General features: G+C 39.2%; 1 protein-coding gene across 6 annotated transcripts in view; it reads right to left on the bottom strand.

Moving 5' to 3' along the window:
- The window catches only part of TJP1 (tight junction protein 1), a 157,578-nt gene that overhangs the window by 26,383 nt on the left and 108,745 nt on the right, over window positions 1-22,450 (bottom strand). For all 6 annotated transcript variants that reach the window (XM_039722791.1, XM_039722786.1, XM_039722789.1 and 3 more), the window contains 8 exons: window positions 15,007-15,063; window positions 10,442-10,566; window positions 10,124-10,226; window positions 8,426-8,705; window positions 7,768-7,871; window positions 6,734-6,902; window positions 6,244-6,388; window positions 398-534 (listed from right to left, as the gene is read on the bottom strand). In XM_039722791.1, the coding sequence (XP_039578725.1) occupies window positions 398-534; window positions 6,244-6,388; window positions 6,734-6,902; window positions 7,768-7,871; window positions 8,426-8,705; window positions 10,124-10,226; window positions 10,442-10,566; window positions 15,007-15,063 (1,120 nt within the window). The remainder of the gene's footprint in view (window positions 1-397; window positions 535-6,243; window positions 6,389-6,733; window positions 6,903-7,767; window positions 7,872-8,425; window positions 8,706-10,123; window positions 10,227-10,441; window positions 10,567-15,006; window positions 15,064-22,450) is intronic.

A 22,450-nucleotide genomic window follows, 5' to 3' on the forward strand; every position in this document is an offset into this window, starting at 1 on the left:
CAGGCTTAAATACATTGTTGTTATATATATAGTCTGCTACAGTAACTCATAAGAACACATTTACTGCTGAGCACTCAGAAAAGAAATGACAAATTTTAACCTTGTCTGAGAAATCAGTACAAAACTCTTTACAACCATCACTTGTAACTACAACCCTAAATACTGAAATCTGACCCCTGTATAATGACAGACCCCACAACTTAGGTTTTCTGGACCAAAACTCAGATATAAATGAGATTATGGTTACAAAGACTGTTTGTATCCAGAAATAAAAATAATCAGGACTTGGTCTGTTTTAAGACTTGAAAGTCATTCCACAAACATGCAAGAGCATTAAGTCTTTACTGGTCATCCACTCTCAACCACATGCATTATTAATATATTTTAATATTTTTACCTGGGAGTGGTGGAGTTTGTTTTTCAGTTCTTTCAACTGTCACCTCTTCCACAGCTTTAGAAATATCATCTGTATTCTTTACAGGTGTAGAGACAGCTCCTGGTTTAGTTATTCTCTCATCTTCTCTGCTTCGATGACTATATTAGAAAAAAAGATTCCACTCTGCAGACAGAACCATCTCAGTCTACTCAGACTAAAGAATAAATACTTTCATTCATCAGGCTGAGGGTAAGGGATCACCATTACTATTTAGGAAGGTTTTGTTCTTAGGCTAACACATTATTAATAGTTTTTACCATTTACAAATCCTGGTGTTTTGTCCCTAATAGCACATTAACAAGGGAGCTCCCTAGTCATGGCAGTGAAGAGAGCAGCAGCACATGGGACACAGACTCTAAACCTTCAAGCTCTCTTCCTCAAGCACACAGATCACACACACGTGCTGTATATTGGTAGATATACAAAGAATTGAGAAGCAAAGGGAAGAAAGGAAGAACATCCATTACAATAGTCTTTTCCTCACCCCTTCCTATAGAAATCATGGATTTTTGGACTAAATTCTTAGGCTTTGCTGTGATCAAGCTAATTTATCTGCTCCTTTGTGTGTCAGCTGCCCTGAAACACAAGTGCTGCTTGTGTGGCACTTTTTATCCTTGCCAAGCCCTGCCCAGGCCCACGTAAATATGTTCCTCACTTCTCATCTCCCCAGAGGATAAGGCCTTCAATTCCCAGCTATGACAAGAGGGGAGTGCTTCTCATCCACACATTTTAGTCAAAAGAATTTGTTGCTTCTTATGCATTTCTTACACACACCTGGAGCACAAACTGAAGAAATTCAGGACAAGTTAAAGTAAGTTCTTGTTTTTAAATGATGAAAGTGAGGAAAATTCCACAGAATGTAATTTCTATTCCTTGAGTTCAAAAAATCAGGTATTCTTGTATTGTTGTATTGATCTTCAGCTATCAGCTGTACTACAGCAGAACTGAACATGTGCTGCCTGTTGAAATGTTAAACACTACACTGCTATCTGATGAACACTAAATTTAATAGGGTTGGAACAGATGAATATTAATAATGAGCTAGAAAAATAAAGTTTTCTTCCTGGAAGCTGGCAAATAAACACGGATTTAAAGAATATTTAAAATAAGAGACACAAATAGCAGCCTTTCATATAATATCAGACTGACTTGACAAAAAGAGGCGGAAAAGGTATTTTCTCAAGAATAACAATGGCTTGGTCAGTAGGTGCAAACCCATCTGCTGTCATATAGAAGGTCTGTACTGGAGGGAAAAAAGAGAAGTTCTGCACTACTAACAGCTAGATGGTGCTACTGGGCAATAATGAGCATCACTGCCCATAAAGCACAAATGGATCAAACCCCCATTCAGAGTTAAGACTGTTAAGATCCTCATCAGAAATAATGCTTCAAGAGTCGGAAATATGACTTCAGAAAACAGATTCCAGCAAGTCTGCTCATCCAAGACATGCAGTAAAGAATAAAAGACATTACAAAAATCGAAACACAAGTAGAATGTGCTTTCCTGAAGCAAAATGAAGTCTAAAATATGAGAAACAACACTTAGCTATTCAGCCAAGACATACTACAACTTCTCAGTGCATTCCTCTGCCAGTTTTAAAACCATGTGCCTGAAGGCAGCTAAACAGAATACAGGAAAGTACTCCAATCACCACAACAAACTGTGAAGAGAAGCACTCTTGCACTATAAACAACCATCTTGTTGTAAGTCATTGATAAAAATAAGCACAGTAGCTTATTTAAAATCCCTATTCATGCCTCTTTTTATCCAGATAGAGTCCCTTTCGGAGTTGATTAAAAGAATGCTAAAACCACTATGTCTAACAAAATAAAAAATAAGCATTTATCCTTTTACTTGATTCCCAAACATCACCGATAAAAGGTTTTCTTATTCCGCTTTTGGATTTCCAGTTTAGGTGCATAAGCTAGACAGTACCAGACTAAAACATGACTGGACTGGTTGTTCCCTTGAAAATAGTTCCTGGCTTATTAAAAACAGATACATCTATTTAGCTATTTAAATGCATGCTAAGTGTCCCAGAAACAAAAAAGTTCTGTGATGTTGTAAGCTGCAACTAATTCCACTCCCCTAAGATTTCTGGATAATGAGCACCAGTTAATCAGACACTACAGTAAATTTCCCCATGAGCCCTCTCTACCTGTTTCCAACCATCTCCTAACATCTGAAAGGAGCATTACTCCTATTCCAAAGCAAGAATATCTGTTTTGCTTTAAAAATAAGGCAAGCATCTCCTAACATCTGAAAGGAGCATTATTCCAAAGCAAGAATATCTGTTTTGCTTTAAAAATAAGGCAAAAAATACTATAGTTACTACACAAAGATGAAATTTATTTTAAATTTCCCCTACACCGTCCAAACCCAGTGTAATTTTATGCTGCTTTGATTCCTGTACACATCAGGAGAATGTAAATGTGGAAGCTCTCAAGAGCAGTAACTACCATACAGACACTGAGGGCACAGCACAAGGTGAGATCTGAAGCCACAGGCTCCTGGGCTGCTGCTATGTGTGCAGGCAAACACAACCTGTCAACTCAAAAGCCTGCAAAAGGTCAGGTCTTCTCCACCTGAGACATGAAATTTTAAACGGGAAAAAGCTGATAGAACCAAAAGGAAACATCAGAAAAGCAGAGGAGTAGGCTTTTTTTCCTTGACTTGCTTAAACTGTCCAGTAAGCCTTGAATATTTCACATCACAAGATGATACAGAAAACAACTTGATGCCACCACTGGCTCCAGGTGAGGGAAACTCATTAAAAACTGACAGCTGCACTTCCCAAGAGACAAAAGTGTTGTTCCCTGGTGCACTGTGACACTATTGTTTAACATCTGTGCTGTGTCAGGGCCCCCTTTACCTCACTTCCTCTCCCTGACATTTTTTCAAAGTGTGCTTACCAGAAACATTTTAAAATTACAAAACACCATCAGCTACACATTAGCGCTGTTACTGCAGAACAAGAGACGACCTGCAACACACAGTGTTTGTGTCTACAGAAAATTATGGAAAATATGAACTTGCAGGCTCTTCCCAAATGTGTTTTTAGCACATCTCAAGCTCTTTAGCATAAGAAGAGTAAGAGCAAAGTAGTATCTTCCTAAAGACATTCAAAATGGGGCTGATTTTTATCTTATATTCTGGTTTTTCATCTTGTTTTGAAAATGAACAGAACCAATCTCTCACCCTACATATAAACTGACAATGGTATTACAGAAGTCAGCCTCATCCTTCCACAAATAATGATGATCTCTACAGTGATTTCTTCAAGCTACCAAACCTTTCTTGCTGAGGCTGAAGTGTTAAACATATCAGAGGATGTTTTTGCCATTCCAATATCTAGGTGAGGAAGTCAGCATAGCAGACAGAGTTCCCAGGCAGGAATTCTTTCAATTAGTAAAGGGCAGCCCAGAGATATCATCTGGGAGGTTTGGCAGCACCTGACTGAATGCCAATCTTTAGGATGGGTCACACCAAAAGCTTACCCAGCTCAACAGCTTCTTGGTGCCAGCAGGAAGACCAGACAGCTAAGAAAGGATACGTGATACTTTTCCTGAGGTAGTCTCCAGCTTAGCTGCAGAACCTCTTTTGCTCATTCTAACTTTTTAAGTACAACTCTTCATAGATGATACAAAGAAAAATTAACCCTTTCTGTTAGTAAATAAAGAAAAATGTTTTAGAATTTGAGTTCTTTGAAGTTCTTAAAAGACTGTTCAATACACATCTGTGAACTTTGTTTAGACTAAAGAAAAACAAATCACCATTTAATGCTTTACAGAATGATCAAACAGCAATTGTTCTGGAAACCCTATATCCAGGAATATTTCAAGCAGCCTGATGTACATATCAGTGAGGAATACTGAGAGGTGGACAATACTGAAGACCCCATCAGACCCCAAAGCAATACTGAGGCAGATCTGTTAGCAGATTTCTGTACTCTGGTGCCAAGGCAGAAATGTCAGCCTGTACTCAAGGTTGTATGAAAGGACTAAGAGGATTCCCCTGGAACTTCCCTCCTCATTAACATACAAACACTTGGCAGAACAGTGGCTAAATAAAGACTCATTATCTTCAACACATTTTTAACAACCTCCTTAAGCTTAGTTGGAAGACTTTTTGCACATTTCTTCCTCAGCCCATTCTCAAGCCTTTTTCTTCCTCCAGATTTTCCACCAAATTTAAAAAAAGAATAAGTAGTTAACAACTAATTTGATCTTACAGTAGATTTAAATTTGCACAAACAACCATTTCAAAGAGAAGTTGCTCTCAACATGTTTTTCCTTACATGGCTCAGGGCCCAGATTTTCTGATCTTGAAAGGGACATGGTGCAAAGGAAGTCAAGCCATGCCAAAGTAGCTCTTGCTCATACAGAAGATATAACGGATGCATTCAGAGTTGAGATAACTTCAAAGTTCCCTCTCGGAAAAGGTTTGATTCTTCCAACAGTTTGGTCTACAGGGAGGAAGTGACCATCTACCTAAGCCACTGCAACAGGACAGGAAAGCACTGACACTTGGCTAAGTCACTCATATTTACAGTTCTGATAGATTTTTTTTTTGTTGTTCCTCCCTCCACAAGCCCTATCAGGCTGCACTAGAAATGCATGTCAAGAAACAGTTTTGAAATATGACAGAGATCTCACAACTCTCACAATCAAAGCCCTGCCTCTGTGACCCTGCTTTTAAGTGTTTTCCATGAACGTGGTTCCTGCTTGAAAACAAGCTTTCATGCCTTGTGGTCCCTCTGAACAATGCACACACACGAGAAGCAAAAATGTCTGTACCTGCATGTACCCCTGCTTGGGGTTATGGGTTACAATCTCCCTCTTTAGTTATATATTGTAAAAGCCTTGAAGGTGTTATTTTCCCCTTGGGCAAACCAATTTTATTCATAAGCAATCAGGCGTATCTTTAATGAAATGGGCAGCTGCAATTTGTTTTGTCAGAGTTTTTGAACAGCATCTAAAAATCTTCAAATAGAGGCTCCGAATTAGACATCTGCACAGATCAATTCTAATTTCTGCTCCATCATATTATGAGCAGTCAAAAGAGAAACATTTCTCTTTCAAATATTTAATAGAATTTGAAATCCAACACTGAAGTGCTATTTCAGTAAATCAGAATGTCTGTTTCCAAACTGTTCAAATGCAAAACTGGGCAGATTTGTTATTCAGGACTAACGTTTCAGATTTCAGGAGAAAAAATTCCAAACCATACAGTACATTACTTGCCTCTGAATTAATATAAAATTAGACTTATGTAATGAAGAATCATAATCAATGTTCCATTACCAAGTTCAAATATTAAAAATAGAGTAAAAGTTAAACCTGCTGTGAGACACACCTTGTTTTGCAGGAACTAAATGTATTCAGAAACATAAGATAACCCCATGCCTAAACAAAGCAAGATTTCAGCAAGTCTACCCAGGCTGGACATGCAACAGGAACTGTGCTACAGGTCATCTCAAATCTACTTGCAGCTAAGTGCTTTCTAAAACCAAAATACAACTACACATTATTCAGTAACATATATTGCTATCAAACTTACATTGTCATTCATACAACCATGCTCTATGATTATGTTCAAAGAAGATGTAACACTAAAGAAAGGTTCAGTTTCTCCTCAAGTCTAAAATATTCAGACCATTATTATCTGCAATTCTGGAGACAAAGAATGTCATATGATTGCCTCCATAGGTCTGCTTCACATTTGTTACCATATAAATCCAAGCATTCCTACAACTTATATGTTACATTAAATAGTTGATTTAAAAATAATACAAGGCTGCCATCACCTGCCGTTGCTGGGCTGTTGTGGAGAATGTCTGGAATGGTCTGAAGGCTCTGACCTCTGGTCAGGAGATCGTGAACGACTGCGGCGGGGCCTGTCATGTGATCGGTTGGAATGATCTGATGCCAGCGACTGAATTTCTGAAATGTCTGTTAAATAAAAGTTGTTTTTTCATGAAATGATTGTAATTTAAATGGTGGCATGACCTGCTTAAATGGGAATAAGCTTTTGCAGAGAATTTTTATGAGGATGTTAAATCTATGTTTATTATTACACAAAAACAAACTTAATATTCCTGTAAGAACAGGGACTGTATATTTTTCTCCATGGTTTTTGAAGGAGTGGATTTCAATCACATTCTAACAAAAATTTACCCATATTACAATCTTACTCCTAATGCTTCTCCTCCCCACCCTCTCATCCCACTTAGGTATTTCACATCTTGACAACATAGGGAGTTCATTCCTCTTTAGAAATCAAGTTTTTATACTCACCATCTCTTTCTGAAGCATTAGCAGAATGAATACTGTCAGAAAGATCAGGGACATTCAAGAGTGTGGCTCGTTCATCTCGCTGAACAACCATCTTCAATTTGCCTTTTGACCTTTCTATTAATGTTTTGGCATCTGCTAAGGACATATTTTCCGTCACTGTGCCGTTTATCTGGAATAGAGCAGGAAAAAAGAACAGATATAAACTTACTAAAAAAACCCCAGCAAATCTCCAGCAAAAAGAGAGGTGTTCTATCTGATGATATTTAGAAGTAGCTGAAATACTTATCAAATTACCATAATGGAAGACCAAAATATTGCATAACATAAAATTATTTTCAACTTTCAAAGTCAGAGCTTCTAGCACTAATACAGCACTTGTAAACAATTGGTTATGTTTTTTGAAGTAGCACTGCTACACTCAACAGAGCAAAGAAGGGTCCATTTTTCTGCACCAACACATCCACAGCACTATCTCAAAATAAAAATTGTTAATATGAATTACAATCATAGAATAGCCTCAGTTGGAAGGGACCTCAAAGACCTCCAGTTCCAACCACCTTGGCATGGGCAGGGACACGTCCCACTAGACCAGGATGCTTAAGGCCCCATCCACTTGCCTTGGACACTGCCAGGGATTGGGCACAAAAAATTAACCCTTGGGTATATTTATTACCATAAAAACCCAACCAAACAAAAAAAAATTAACCCGAAGGCAAGTTTTAGTGCTGCACAGTAGCACAGTTCCACTACATTTTACTTATAACTAAGCAAAGCTTCATACCTTTTCCAACAGTCTTCATTATGTATTTACAGTAGGCATTATTTGTCTGAATAACACTTTGGGAATAATACCAAAAAGGCTTAGTAATTTTAGTTTCCTTAGAGAAGTTGATTCATATTAAATCTGATCTTTGAAATAATTTAATGAAAAGTGACACACCTTCTATTAACTATAATCATGTTACTGACACAGCCAATTCTAGGCAGAGTATCAGTGAGTTTTGCCTTTGAACAATCACCACCATACACTGTACCTTCAGTACAACATCTCCTTCCTGGATATTGCCATCCCTTGCTGCCAGGCTGTCCTGTGATATTTCTTTCACAAATATGTGACTTGCCAACCGCAGACCATACTCTATAATAAAAGAAAAAAGAAAACTGATGAAGTTAGAGTAGAAAAGAGGGAGGTATCTGGAGATTTACAACACTGCTTTATACAGTGTTTACACAGGCAACACAAAGAGGAGAGTGAACCTGGCACACAATGGGCTGTAGCAGGATATGTTATAGCTTTACCATTGTATCAGTCTCTTTTTCTAAGACTGCCTATAATCAGAGCTGTTGTTCAACAGCTTAATTGAGGTGCTACCTACAATTTTTCCTCTTCCAAACAATACCCACTACAGCTAAAGTGTAGGTATGTAGCTGCTGACTACCAGATGTTGTCTGCAGTTGGAATTTATTCACACTGTACAATACTTTACTAAGCACACAGATTTTGGAATATGAAAAGTAGAACCAGAAATACAATAGCACTTTTTAAGTTCTGAGCCAGCTACTGGTAAAATGGGCAAACTGGCAATAGCACTGTTCATTCAGCCCACACAGCCTTTAACACAACACTGAGTGAAGCAGCTGGCCTTTACAAACCAGCAAAAGCTTTAGCAAGAGATGCACACAACAAGTTACCTTCATTTTTCCTGGATTTCACCAGTGTGACTTTGGTGGGCTTTGCAGGCTGGCTGGAGGTGACAGACCTCCTGTCTGACCTGGGAGACAAGCTCCTCTCCCTGCTGGCGCTGCGATCTCTGACCCAGCTCTTCTCGTGCCTCCTGCTGGCACTGGGAGCGCCACGGCTGCTCCGCGGATCCCGGATCTCTTCGTCGTAGCTGTCATCCTCGTTTTCAGACACTGGCTCAGGGTCTGGCCGAGTCACTGGAATCTGGATTTTCTTCATCCTTCGGATAGTCTACAACCCAACAGCAGGAATCAGCCTCTGGCTGTGGAATGCTGATGGTGTTACTAAATGTCAGAAGCCAAGCTAATCTCAGCATTCAAAACATGAATGTACTGGTGAATGCTCCAAATTGTTGTATCCTCATTACAAAAATATATCCCATTAATACAGGCTTGTTATCAATACAGATTACTAGAAACCTGTTTTTACAGTTTAGTCCTTTTTAATGTTTTTGCACAAGTGGGAAAAGGGTAACAAATCAATAGCCTTTGTAGCACAACACAATATTCTGTCTTCAGAGCTGCATATTTGAATGCCCTCTCTTTGCTTAAAACCACAAAATCAGTTACTGGCACTGCTAAAACCCTTTTTTGCTAACATATAATCTAGTGCATACTCAGTATGCTATGGACAGTGATTCTCCTCAACTCTGAAGTCTCCCAGTCTTCCCAAAAAATGTTTATGCAAGACATGGAGGAAGGGGAGCAGTGACTCTGGAAGTTCAAAGTTGGTCTGTACAACACAGACAGCTGATTCCAGAATATGAGCCAGCCTTGTTCAGAGACTTGTCTGCTATGCATTACTGAACAAAACCAAGTTCTACCACAGTTTTCATTAATTACTTTTTTTTACCTAAATCTACACACCAAATATTTAAGATACTGAAAGCCCTGCACAGCATGCACACATTGCTTTCTGTAAGCTTTAAAGAACTGCTGCCAAATCCACAAATGCAAAACATCACACTTTCCTTGCAACTGCATTAAAGCACATAAATGCACTAAAAATGTGTCAGCAGAAAAGCTTTTCTACAAGCAGTAGAAGTCTGTTTTCATTAATTAAGAAACTTCTAAATAGTGTGCATTTTTTGTTTTATTTTTTTCTAACATAACCCCCAAACTTCTGCAGAAAGCTGGATTACTACCCTTTGGTGATGACCTGTTCTGTTTTGCAAAAGTTCAAAAACCAAGCACTTAGAATAAGCCTACAAAATTATAGGAATTAAAGTAATTATACTTTATTTTGGCAAACTGTTTATTGAGCACAAAAAGAACTGTTAGTGCCTGAACAGCTTGTCCTTTAGCATACACCAGCCTTTGAAAAACCCAGTAAAAGTGTATCCAACAAAGTAAACAAATATTAAACAAAGCTGACTTGCCACAATTTGGCAATCTGGAAAGAACTTTACCAATAAAGAAAAGGAGTCTGAACGATCCCCTGCCACTCTATGCAACCATCATCATTCACATTTAAAAAACATTTTGAGTGACCCACTTGATAAACATACAATTATTATCACTTAAATCTGAAACATCACACAGGTGTTACTCAAGTACCTTGCACCGTGCCTGTATTTTATGGCAGACATTGCACTATTTCACTTGTGCTCTATGGCTATGGAACTTTAAATCTTCAAGACATTCACTTACGATTTTGGCATTCTTCCCACTTTTCCTCAGCTGCTGAACAGCAAACGCATGCTCGACATTATCCATTGAAACGCCATTAACCATTGCAACACGGTCATTTTCTCTACATGAAAAACATCACAATGCACAGTGTAAGTACTTTATGCCAAAAAGAAAATATTGGTGAATAGGTGCCCCAAGCAAACTGCTTGTATCATAAACTTATTACACCAACAGTTACAGACAGACAACTTGAGACCAAAACAACTGGGAGGTTAAGCTACTACTGACAAAGATGAATGACCCCAAATCAGCATCCAGGTACAGTTTGGCACTTACTGTAGCAGTCCTTCTGCTGGGCCTCCTTTCAGCACATCAGAAATAACTATTGATGTCTCACCACTCTGAAAGTGAGGATTATCTCTTCCTCCAGATATTGCAATACCAAATCCAAATCCAGGGGCCTATAATGTAACAAGAGAAATATTTTTACTTTCCAGTATCTAACGGTCACAATTTGCATTCTCACACCAAACACAAAAACGTCCCATGAGATCAATGCAAGTTTTTGAAAGAAGGCAGGATCAATGAACCAATCAATGCTATGCAATCCAGTAACAGGAGACAGATCAAAAATAACCACTTTTAGAATGCAAAGAGTTTTGGAATAACTACCCAGTCTCTTCCAAGAGATTAGAGTTGTCATTTGCATTTTTATGGCCTGTACCTTAGGCGGTCGTCAGCAAGACCTCAATCTTCAGTAAGCACAACAAACCATTCCACTGAGCTGCAGCTCTGACTCAAAGCCCTATATCACTTCCTGCAACACTTTCTTTGAGTTTTCCCATTATGGTATTTACCCAGCTCGACCTCACTAGCTCAGGAACTGACAGGATTGCAGCACACAGTAGTATGACTGCAGGCTCAGTTCTTACGAATAATACCAAGATCACTTGTACCATTAAATACATCAAAACCTTGTCAGCACTTGCAAATCATCTGCATCTTAACAAAAGTAATTTGCTTCAATCTTTTCCCTCTAGGGTGACCTGCCACTACAGCAAGGTCAATGCCTCTGAAAAGTTATTCCTGTTAGATATTTCAAGATACAACAATGATGCTTACATTTCTGCCTGGAAGCAGCGAGGGTGGGAAATAAGCTTTCTAAATATAACTGATCTGCAAACCATCTAGCTCTTTTACCACTGCCCAGAAAACATTTTGAGGATATTACCATTTAAATGCTGTATTTTACTCCAGAATTTATTCTGCAATTTTCAACTACGCAAAATGCGGTCAGTGGATGGAAAAGAGCAGCTTTGGGTCAATCTCACCCCTCTATTTCACAGAGCACACACTTTGTGCTGGCAGACTTCACCTTCTCTTTTTCAGACTTTTTAACAAACATGACCCAGCTTCAGCAAGGAGTTTCATAACCTTACAGTGACAGCAGAGGCAACATGGCATTCTGCATCTGGCTGCAAGACACATGATGTTCAGCTTTTTGGACATTAATTACTGCCCAAAACCAACCTGTTTCCTATCTCCTCCCAAAACAGAGGTCATAAAAAGATGTTTCAGATGTGCCTGTAAGCAGTGAATAGGAACAGTACTAAAGTACAGATTTGGAGATTCACTGCTCAGAAGCAGTTAGCCCACACTGTTGCCAAGAGGGAAGTTGATTGACGTGTAGGGGAGTGGGGAAGGGCACACTTTACTGCTTCTTTTACATCCATTTTAATTCATGAGAGGATGAATGGACTTGTTTTCAAAACACATCCCACACAGATCAACCAGAAATCATAACTGGGATGGAAGAATTAAGTGAAACTTGGTGCCACGAAGGAGGATCTTAAATGTCCACTCATGACCAGAGCTGATGGTATTCTTCAGTTTTATTTTTTAAAGTCAAAGAGAATATATAATAGCCTACACAAATATGTTACTAAAAACCCTTTCAAAAGTAATATTTCTCCTCTCATGACACTCCTGCTTTTAGTTTTCCATTATTTTAAAAACCAGAACTTAGTTTGTACTGTATTTGGGTGGGGAAAGAAAGGGAGAAAAGCGATAATAAAGACATTTATGTCAAACTTCATTTAAATATTCTCTATCTTTCCTGCACCATAAACAAAAATATTTTTAGAATTCTCCACTTATGGTAAGGAATACAAACATCAGGCTAAGGACAGCAGAAACTCGCTGTAAACCTTATCTTGCTGCTTGCCATACTACTTTTAGAAGTAGATCTGCAAATCAAATCACCAGCATGGAGATGACCACGTTTTATACTTTGATGTTCTCTTCCAGGAGCCCTGAAACAATGCAGTCTCACACACAGAGAGCAGTTAAAAGGGCTCAAGTCAGATAAAGAGTTTCTAATACGATAAATCAAGGTCTTCAGAAACACTCCCAATTCAAAAATCAAATCCTAAATCCTTCTCGAAATTTAAGACGTCACATAAGAAACCTTCTAGTAAAAATCAGCCTACCTACTTTCCATTTTATCCTGCTGCCTATCATCATCTTGAGAGACAAGTGATTATCAGAACTGCTCTCTGAAAACTGAGCTTAGCTCCTAGACATGTCTGGAAATAGCAAGATGTTGATCCCTACAGATTATACAAGATACTAACATGTATCTTAAGTAAAACTGCATAAAAAAATTCCTTCTATCAGAACTTCACCTGTCAGATGTCGTAGAAAAAAAAAAGACAAAAAAAGAGAGCTGTACTATTCTACTTCCCCACAGAAATGCAGCGTGGGACAGGCAAAAAGGTAGGTACATGCCTGGTTTCTGTGCTTTGGGGAAGGACACACATCTACCACAGACACACAGAACCTAGCTCCAAGTAGGAAAAAAGCCTTGTGATATACAAAGTGCATGGTTCCTCCTTCAAGCACTTTGCAATTAAGTATATGAACCCAGAAGACTCTTAATAAAAGATAAACTGTAGCTACCTAATAAACTTTAATTGAATCTAAGACTGGCTGAATATCTTAAGAATTAAGTAGCAGTACAGTCCAGGAAACTGGAAGGATGGTAAAGAAAGGCAACAAAAAGTCTGGGTGAGAAATTCCAGCCTCTACTTCCCGAAAAACTTCCTAATGAGTAGTGTTGGAATTCACTAGTAAACCTCTTCCCTGTGTTAAGGGTAATTCTAAGCACATATTTGTTTAATATTAGCATAAGGGGTTTGGTTTTGTTATCTGGCAGAGTGAAATAACTGTTTGTTTTTAAGTGACTAAATTAATGCTATTGAATTATTAGCAGTACATATCATCAGCTTTCAACACCTAACTAAGAGCTGCTTAATCAGGTAACAAAACAGTCATACCAGAAGAGCTGGCAGAATTTTGGCACATGAAAGATAATAACCAAAATTATAATCAAATCATACTTTCACATCAATGCTATAAAAGCACTTCTAACTATGTTGCAAGTGCAATCAAAAACGAGAATCTGCATCCTACCAGTTATTTAAAATTTTGTTCAAGGTACACCATATTGTAACATTATTTCTTTTTTGCATGGACTAAATGTCTCACTTCTGGTGTCACTGAAATTACTGATCCAATTGACCAGGAAAAGGTCCCCTTCAAGAGAAAATGAGCTATCATCAAGCCTATGAGCCAACCTTGTATTACTATGGCAATTTTTGTTTGGTTTTGACTATAAAGCAGTACTGATTTAATCCGTAATACAAGTAAAAAACCTGAAATTTACAGAGATTACAGGGATGACTGGACAGCTTCAAGATGAAAACATAAAGAGCAATTAATTATATATAGAAATAACACTTCTTGCTCAAAAACTTGTTGACCTAAAAACTGTCGGAAGCTTAAAGAGTAGCCTAGATAAACATCACTACACATTTCCATTTTTATTTATACTTTCCTTTCAACGTGTGGCTGCAGTCAGAGACGGGATACTTTGTCAGCCTTCTGGTGACACTGAGTGTAACTGTTCCCTTCACAAATGGGCACCTGCCCAAACAGTTACATTGATTCAACACGACTAAAGCCTTTAGTATCAACAGCTAACAGGTCTGACAGAGAATTCACATTTTATCTGCCCAGCTGACCTATACACGTTTTTGTCCAAGGTCCATTTATCCCACCAAAGCTACGATTTTAAAATGCCTTTATTCAATGATGAACTGAAGGCAAATGATATAACTTGCTCCCTTGAGAAAACACTTCCACATCTCCCTGGTTTTGGGATGAATACAGCTATTTGGACCATGATTCCATGGCTGCTTTAATACTAAGTCGCTGCCAGAAATGGCATTCCACCCTGCTCTGACCTTTCCTAAGCAAAAAATCCCTTACTGACTCTGGTACAGCTTCAGATAGCTGATAGCTGCACCAGAACTCAGTTTAATTCAGGAGTAACTCAAGAGGAGTCAGTCTAAATGCAAAAGCAGTCTGGCTATTCACTGGTTCCCAGCACACATTCCTTTGTGCAGGGTACACATTCTGACCACCCAGAACCACCACTTCCAGCCAGTGGTTTAAGAAAGTAAGCAAGCAAATAAGACACCTTTGAATACATTTATTTATATGCAACTACATTGTTTTATGTCTTTGCAAATTAAGTTTGAAAACTTTCACACATAGTTGCAGCACTGCCATGAATGAACAGATTTCTGCCTGCCTTCAGTTAGGTTCAGATGTAATTTAAAGCTTGGTTTCTAGCATGGTTATTCGTAGGCAGGCTTATCTCTGAAAGCCACCAAACAAACAGAGCTATCACATGGAGCTTTTACAACACTTCTAAATTTAAACAAGGGAATATGACAGTTTCCTCTCTTTTTACTTCCTGACATCTGGCTTTTTCCTATTGTTTTCAAAACCTACCAGTATCCTGCGTTAGGCACACACAGCCAATTGTATGAACTCACCCTGTGAAGAGTCACCGTGTGTTGTTCCCATATAGCTGTTTCTTCCATTGTTGTGCTCTAAGGAGGAAAAAAAAAAACCCAAAGATTAGACTTCACTTTCAATAGTTGTATAATAACACAACAGAAATTTACATTCAAAAGCAGCATTAATATTCACATAGAATAGCTACAGAAGAAGTTGGCTCATTCATTACACATTTCCTGCCTTTATATGTCACAGCTGAACTTCCTGTGCTCCTGTGGAAGGGGGTGAGGGGAAGAAGAGGCAAAATAGATTACAGAGCTAGTTAAAAAGTTCCAAGGGAAGGATTACAAGCAGCATTTGTGATACAGGCTCTCTTGGTTGCTCATTAAGATTGTAGTAGATGTAGCCAGTCCAATCAGCTGTATTTATACTCCAACATTTATACTTACTCTCCTGCTTGTTTCAACTGTATGCAGATTACCACTAATTCATGAACACCCAGCTACAGATTACAGTGCCTGTGCTACTGTATTATGCACACAGGTCAAACTTAATGGACTGCAGTTTAGTGTAGGCTAATTATTTTGGTGAACAGTAGCACTGCAGAAATTACAAGGTCCTCTCTAAGGTAACTAGATTAAACAGTAACATTATGACAATATTGACATACCTGCATTTCTGCTTGAAAGAGCACTACTTATTGTGCCATGACAAGCAAACATTTGGAAAGGACAAAATAGCATGAGGGAGCAAAACCCAGCAGAGCCCAAGGCCTGGAAAGGGGCAGGAAGGCAGCAGGAAATGCATAGTGAACATCCTGCTGCTTCATTTTCTACCTTTCCAGAGGGAGTGTCCAGTGTTTTGCTCCATACCCACCCCCTCATAAGCATGCAATCCACTGATTGAAGAACAAAATCAGAACACAAACATCCCTGCAACATGGAGGTGCTGGTTTTTTGAAAATCTACTTTGCTCTCTATTCGCTTCAGTTACAGTAACTCAGTACAGCAAAAAGTACTCTGAACTTTTAATCCAGTCCTGTATCACAAGGAACAGCAGTAGGAGTCACAAACAACACCTCTGAAAACTTTATCCAACTTCAGAACATCAGAATTATTTGCAACTGGGTTCAAAAAGCAAGTTCTCATAATGCCAAAAAGCCCTGCATTTTTCCTCTGTATTTTGCGCTTGAATTTCAAGGGTCAGGATGTGCCACATTACTGCTCATTTCTCTTTCAGGGTTCATTTATCCTGAAAGTGCTGTTGCAACTTAACTGTGACATATTTAATTCAAACAGCTGTAATTCTCCTCAATTCAGTACCAAATGTTGCTCCTTTGCATTATAAATTGATTAAACTTTACCCCAGAATTTGATTATTTCTCTCTAGCTTTTTAAACACAGATGAAATATGTACTAAAACAGCAACAATTTACACACACAAAGCCATCTTTGAAACAAAACAGAATGTTTTGCTTGCTGAACGGTCAAGGAATACTGATTTTCTTCCTTATTTCTGATGTTCTCATTCTGTCTTAGTTTTGGCAAGAGCTTCTCAGGCTAAACATCTCATCAACAAGTGAAGACTTATCTCTGCAAGTAAACTTCTACAGCTCTAAGTAGCTCCTGTTCAGAAGACAGTGCAACAGAAATCCAATAAAGGACTGCAGAAGTTGTAATTGACATTGTAATTGAAATAGGCAGCCTCATTTTTACCTGCAATGATCAGGAGAAGCTAACCCTGCTCATTTTCTGTGCTTGGCCTGGCAGCAGGTCCAGCCCTGGGCCAGCAGCAGAGGCCCCTGAGCCAGCACAGTCCCAGCTCCTTGGCTCAGGGTGCCTGATTTCCATGGCTCTGTTCCTGGTGCCTCCCTGCTGGAGCTGGGTGCACAGGGCAAGCAGCACCCCTGGCTCTGGATATGGCACAAACTGATAAAACCCAGTTGAACCAGCTCAGCACTGCTCCCACTGGATCCAGGAGAACTGGCAAACCCAGAGCTAGAGCAGGGCAAGATAACAGCTAAGCCATGAGTAAGAAAAAAAGAAATTTCATATGTAACATGCTTCTGAGAACTGTGAGAAGACTTACTACTTCATAAAAAAACCCAAGACAAATGTAAAAAAACCCCAAACCAACCTCACAAACTCACCAGCCTTTCTAAACCTGGACAGGGCACTCACTGCTCAGTCACACTGAGGCTGCCATTTCTAAAGCCTTTCTCCTTTCTGCAGAAGCTCAGTCTTTCCATTTTGTTCTCCATTTCTTTGTTCACACTATTGCTATCATCACCTCCCCTAGATTTTACTAATACATCCATTACAAATGCACAAGGCTTGGAAACATCAAATATCCATTAGTTACACAGCAAAGCAAGCAATATGTTATTTTCATTCTTTCTGCATGCCCAAACAGTCCAATCAAGAACACTGAAAACAGTTCAAAGGCAGTCTGAGGTGAGTGTTGGCTTTGACACAAACTGCTTACTTGAGTTAGTTTCTGATCTCTAAAGAACTGCATTTACTCACAAAAGACCAAGGGAAGTTTGAAGACCTGTGAAGGTACTCAACCCACTTAGCACTGACAACTGAGGCAGAAGAATGAGCCTGTGCTACCATCAGCTGACGTCCCTGTTGCAATGCTGCTCTTAGGCCATACCCAAAGCGTTCTATTTTTCATGCTATCCACCACTAATTTAAGTAAAATTAAGGTGACTCAGCAGGAATTGAGAAATATATACAGCCTAACACTCAAAAACTAGGAATACAGGAGAATACTATGATACCCCAGTCTAGAGGTATAATAATTTAAGAGATCCTTTAATACCTTTGAAATGCAAGTAGACAACACTGCAAACTCCTGCATCTGTATTACCAATGACTTCACGTCCCAGAATCACACAGAACCACATAATTTTTAAGGCTGGAAGAGACCTCTGGAGATCATCCAGTCCAACCCCTCTGCCAAGGCAGGGTCACCTGGAGCAGGTGACACAGGTATGTCTCCAGAGAGGGAGACCCCACACCCTCCCTGGGCAGCTCTGCCAGTGCTCTGCCACCCTCCATGGAAAGGAGTTCTTCTTCATGCTGAGGTGAAACTTCTTGTGTCTAATTTATGGCCACTGCTCCTCAGCCTGCTGCTGGGCACCACTGAAGAGTCTGGCACCATCCTCTTGGCACCTGCCTGGGAGATTATTTATATGCATTAATGAGATTCCCCTCTCAGTCTTCTCCAGACTAAACAGTTTTTCCCTCACAAGAGATGCTCCAGACCCTCCATGAACTTTGTGACCAGTGCCAGACCCTCTCCAGCAGCTCCTGGTCTTCTTTGTACTGAGAAGCCCAGAATTGAGCACATACATTAAGAACTAAAAGAATAGAAAGAATGATGGTACCATGACTCCAGTGATTTATTTGATACTTTTTCTTTATTAAAGTGAAAATAAGCTTCCTTAAGCTCATCCTAAAGATCGTTTTAGAAACAATTAGTATTCCTAGCTCTGTATATGGGAAATGGATCTGTTTGTGGGTTGGGTGTTTTATTACTCTTTATAGGATAGAGTCACACATGACATTGCAACTCATCAATATGGATGTTATGAAACTTATCATTTACCCAGAATCTTGGAAACATCAAATCTTGTTCAACTCTTTCATCTTTGGAATTGCTCTGAGAAATAAACATTTCAAAGTAAACATATTTTCAGAAAGCTCCCTTTGTGGGCTTGTAAGAGTCCTTCAAAGAACATTTTTTCTTCTCCTTCTCAACATCTTTCTTTCCTTCTTCTCAAGGGCTGGTTTGATTGTTTTTATTGGGGTTTTTGGTGCCCTTCTTTTTTTTTAAATACCATGCCTTTTCTCATCCAACTTTTACCTTCTTACACATATCTGGGTATGTGTGCACATGCACACAAATGCTTTTCTTCCAAACATCCTGAAGGAAAAAACCAACCCAAAAAAACCCACTGGCTACTGAACTGAGCAATGCAGTGATGCTGCAAATAGCATTGCTCAGTTTACCTGCACTGCAGGTGAAAAAGCTGCTACCAGCAGCAGCACTGAAGCCACCCACAGGCTTGAGAAGAAAGTTCCAGTTTACATTTGGAAAGCTTCAAACAACAGCCACAGAAACTGGTATTCTACCTTAAAATAATGCAAGTTCCCAAAGGCAGGTTTCTTGCAGATTAACACTTTTTACATTTCTACACCGCTGCTACCAGCAGCAGCAATGAAGCCACCCACAGGCTTCAGAAGAAAGTTCCAGTTTACATTTGGAAAACTTCAAACAACAGCCACAGAAACTGGTATTCTACCTTAAAATAATGCAAGTTCCCAAAGGCAGGTTTCTTGCAGATTAACACTTTTTACATTTCTACACCTCAGCTCATTCTTGAAATCCAAGCCAGAATAGTTTCCCAATGTTTCTTTCCAAGTCTAGGGGGACTTACTGGAGGAGCTACTGCTCCCTAGCTCAGCTGCTTTTCATAGGAAGTGAATTGTGCTCCAAACAACAAGATAGATTTTAAGGAACTGTTTCCTCAACTGTGATCAAATTTTGACACGTGAGGTCATCAAATGAGTTTTTAACCACGTTATTTCTTACTAAAATTTAACAGTAATTTCTGATAAATAAATATAAGTGTTAAATATCTACAGTTGCCATCCATTCCCATACATTCCTCACTAAGGTCAATGAGATTATTATATTTTCAAAGAAAATAATATCTAGCTAAAATAGATTTTCTTCTGGACTACACAAGAGGAACCTCCTGTGGGAAGCACTAAGTTGCATTTAGCATCTTTACCAGCCTGGTTTTTCAGATCAGCACTGACAGCTGTCCTAAGGACAATAAAATGAAGCAACTGCTTCTGCTACCTCGGGGGGCTTATTTCTCCTGTTCTCCACAGAAGACAGTGGGGAGAGGAAAGGTGTCTGACAGCTGTGAGCTCTTTCAACCACAGCAAGCAAACCACAGGAAGTGAACAGTCAGATCACAAACTCAACCACAGAAAGAACACCAGCTTTGCTTCAAGCCTGGTCTCATGTTGTGTACAGCATACTTACAATAAAATGCTCATGTCAAAAAGCATTCCTATTTATTCTGAAAAAACCATAACAACTGTGACAGTGTTCTTATTCAAGACACAAAAAATGAGAAGGAAGAACTAGTATTGGGCTGTGCCAAAAAAGGGAAAAAATACTACATTTACTCTGTATATACTCTATAATACTATATTACATCTAGTATTATCTGTAATATTATATTTAGAGTGAGAGTTCCTCTTCAGAATGACACACCAGACATACATACACCTCACCCGTCTTGCTGCATTTCTATTTGGCTTCTAAAATTAATTTTCCATTATTTTGGGGAAGTCCAGTTCAGCAGTGGGATGTTACTGAACTTCCAAGTTCTAAAGGTTAAATGCAGAATCAATACATTTGGATGGCACTTGTGGGAACAAGAATTAAAAGTGCTTATCAGAACAATCAGAATTTGAAACTCTTAAAATAATTTCTTCAGTTTGTTATGTATCTAGGGGGTGATATTTATCATTCACTTAAAAAAAAATCAACATAATCAAAGTCAATATCCACAACACACAGCATCCTGAGGAAGTACAAGAAAAGAAAACAGAATCTTCCTCAGCCAGCCTAGAACAAGGAATGAAGAGGTCATTTCCCCACACACAGCATCCTTCAGCACTCAGCTGCAGCACAGCGCTGTTTCCAACACTGACCAGGATAACTTCCCACAGATTCTCACCTTTGTCCTTGCCTAGTTAAACTACAGCCACCTTAAATTCCAACAGATTCCCTCCAATTGTCTTATCATAAAAGCCTTCAGCTGACTGGGGGCAGGGGGCCCATTTTTTAACAGTTGTTCCCCAGCAATTAGTGCAATGAGGTCAGAATCCCATTATCTGACTGATTTTATCAACTGAAAGGAGAGCTTTGTCTTCCATAGTCTAACACACACACAATGCACCACAGCCTCTCACAGGGAACCTCAGAGTTACTCGAGGTATTTCAAACACTGGCAGCCAACTCCTGGAGCAAGGGCAGGCAGTGAGGAGGAGGAGAGCACTGAGGCAGGGGCACCACAGCAAACTGCACACTGCCACAGCTGCATTCCCACCCCCAGCCTGCTATGGCAGCCCTACACCCTGCAAACAGCCTGCATCTTCAGCTTTTCACTTGATCATCACTCCTTCCAAGGAGCAGGGCTGCTTCCCTGAACGTATTTTCCAGAGAAGATTCGAGTGATCAGACTAAGGACTCAGGGACTGTCACAGAGCATCAGGTGCATGTTGTCTGTCTATTTGATTTATCTCTTTTACACAACAGTGGGAAAAGCAGGAGAAAACACACACTAAAGGACTCTTTTGAGATGTGTATAAAAAAGCTTTGGAGAATCACTGAAGCTGAGAAGCCAGTCTTTAGTCCCACCTTCTGTCTGAGTGTACATCCACAGAAGTGACATCAACCATGTCTTGAAACAAAAATAAAAACCTTATTCTTCTCTGAAGCATATGTACTAACCACCAAAAAGTACAGTAGTGCCCATTGTAATCTTTTTCCATTTGGTATGTTGGGTTCCAAGCTCTAGCGAAGAGTTCCACTTCTCCCAAACATCCACCTACACTAAACAGCCCACCTCATGAAAAGCCTGTATGAGGAAAACCACAATTAAAGCTGCTCTTCAGATGACAATGCATAATTCAAGTTAAAAAAAAAACAACAAAACACAGAAATGTCAACCCTGCATGTCAATAAAATGAACCTATTTTGATTTAGATCACTGAGAATACAAAGTCTCTACAATAGTACACATGGACAGTTTGAACAGTACTAGTTATCTACATCACAAAGAACAACCTTGAGAGGAAAAACTAGGACTAAATATCTACATACACATTTTAACAATAATTAGGTTGTTCAACCATTCCACTCAATTCTCCCTGCTTCCAAAACCACAAGACACTACCTTAGTCAACACAATTTCCACTGCTTGCTGATCTAGAATCTGAAAAATGAGTGGCTACCTTTTGAATATAAAGATACTGCATGTATCTAAAAACATTCTTTAATCACTGGTTTTCTTGACAAATTTTTCTACAGAGACATTTTTGCTCCAACTTCTGGGCACTGTTCTCGTCAGGCTAAAAAAGTAGCTCAGTGTTTAACTCCCCACATCTGTGCACTACCCAGCTTGTTCAGCATGACTCACTTTTCCAGAATGGCCTCTCAAGTTCAAGCTTCACTCATCACAGACAAGATCATGAAACCTTCTGCTTGGTGGTATTGCTGCTCAATGCAAAAAAATACTAGACTTCGCTCCTTAAAAAAGCCCTAATCAAGAACAGTATGCACAAATTTGGAGGGATGCTGCATTGTAGTTAAATAATTAAATACTGGATTACAGATCCAGTTAAATCTGAGTATTTATAGAAGTGTTTATTACACAGGCCTAGTAAATCA

This window comes from Passer montanus, unplaced genomic scaffold (assembly GCF_014805655.1).
Source record: "Passer montanus isolate IOZ18808 unplaced genomic scaffold, ASM1480565v1 scaffold5, whole genome shotgun sequence".
Lineage (NCBI taxonomy): Eukaryota > Metazoa > Chordata > Aves > Passeriformes > Passeridae > Passer > Passer montanus.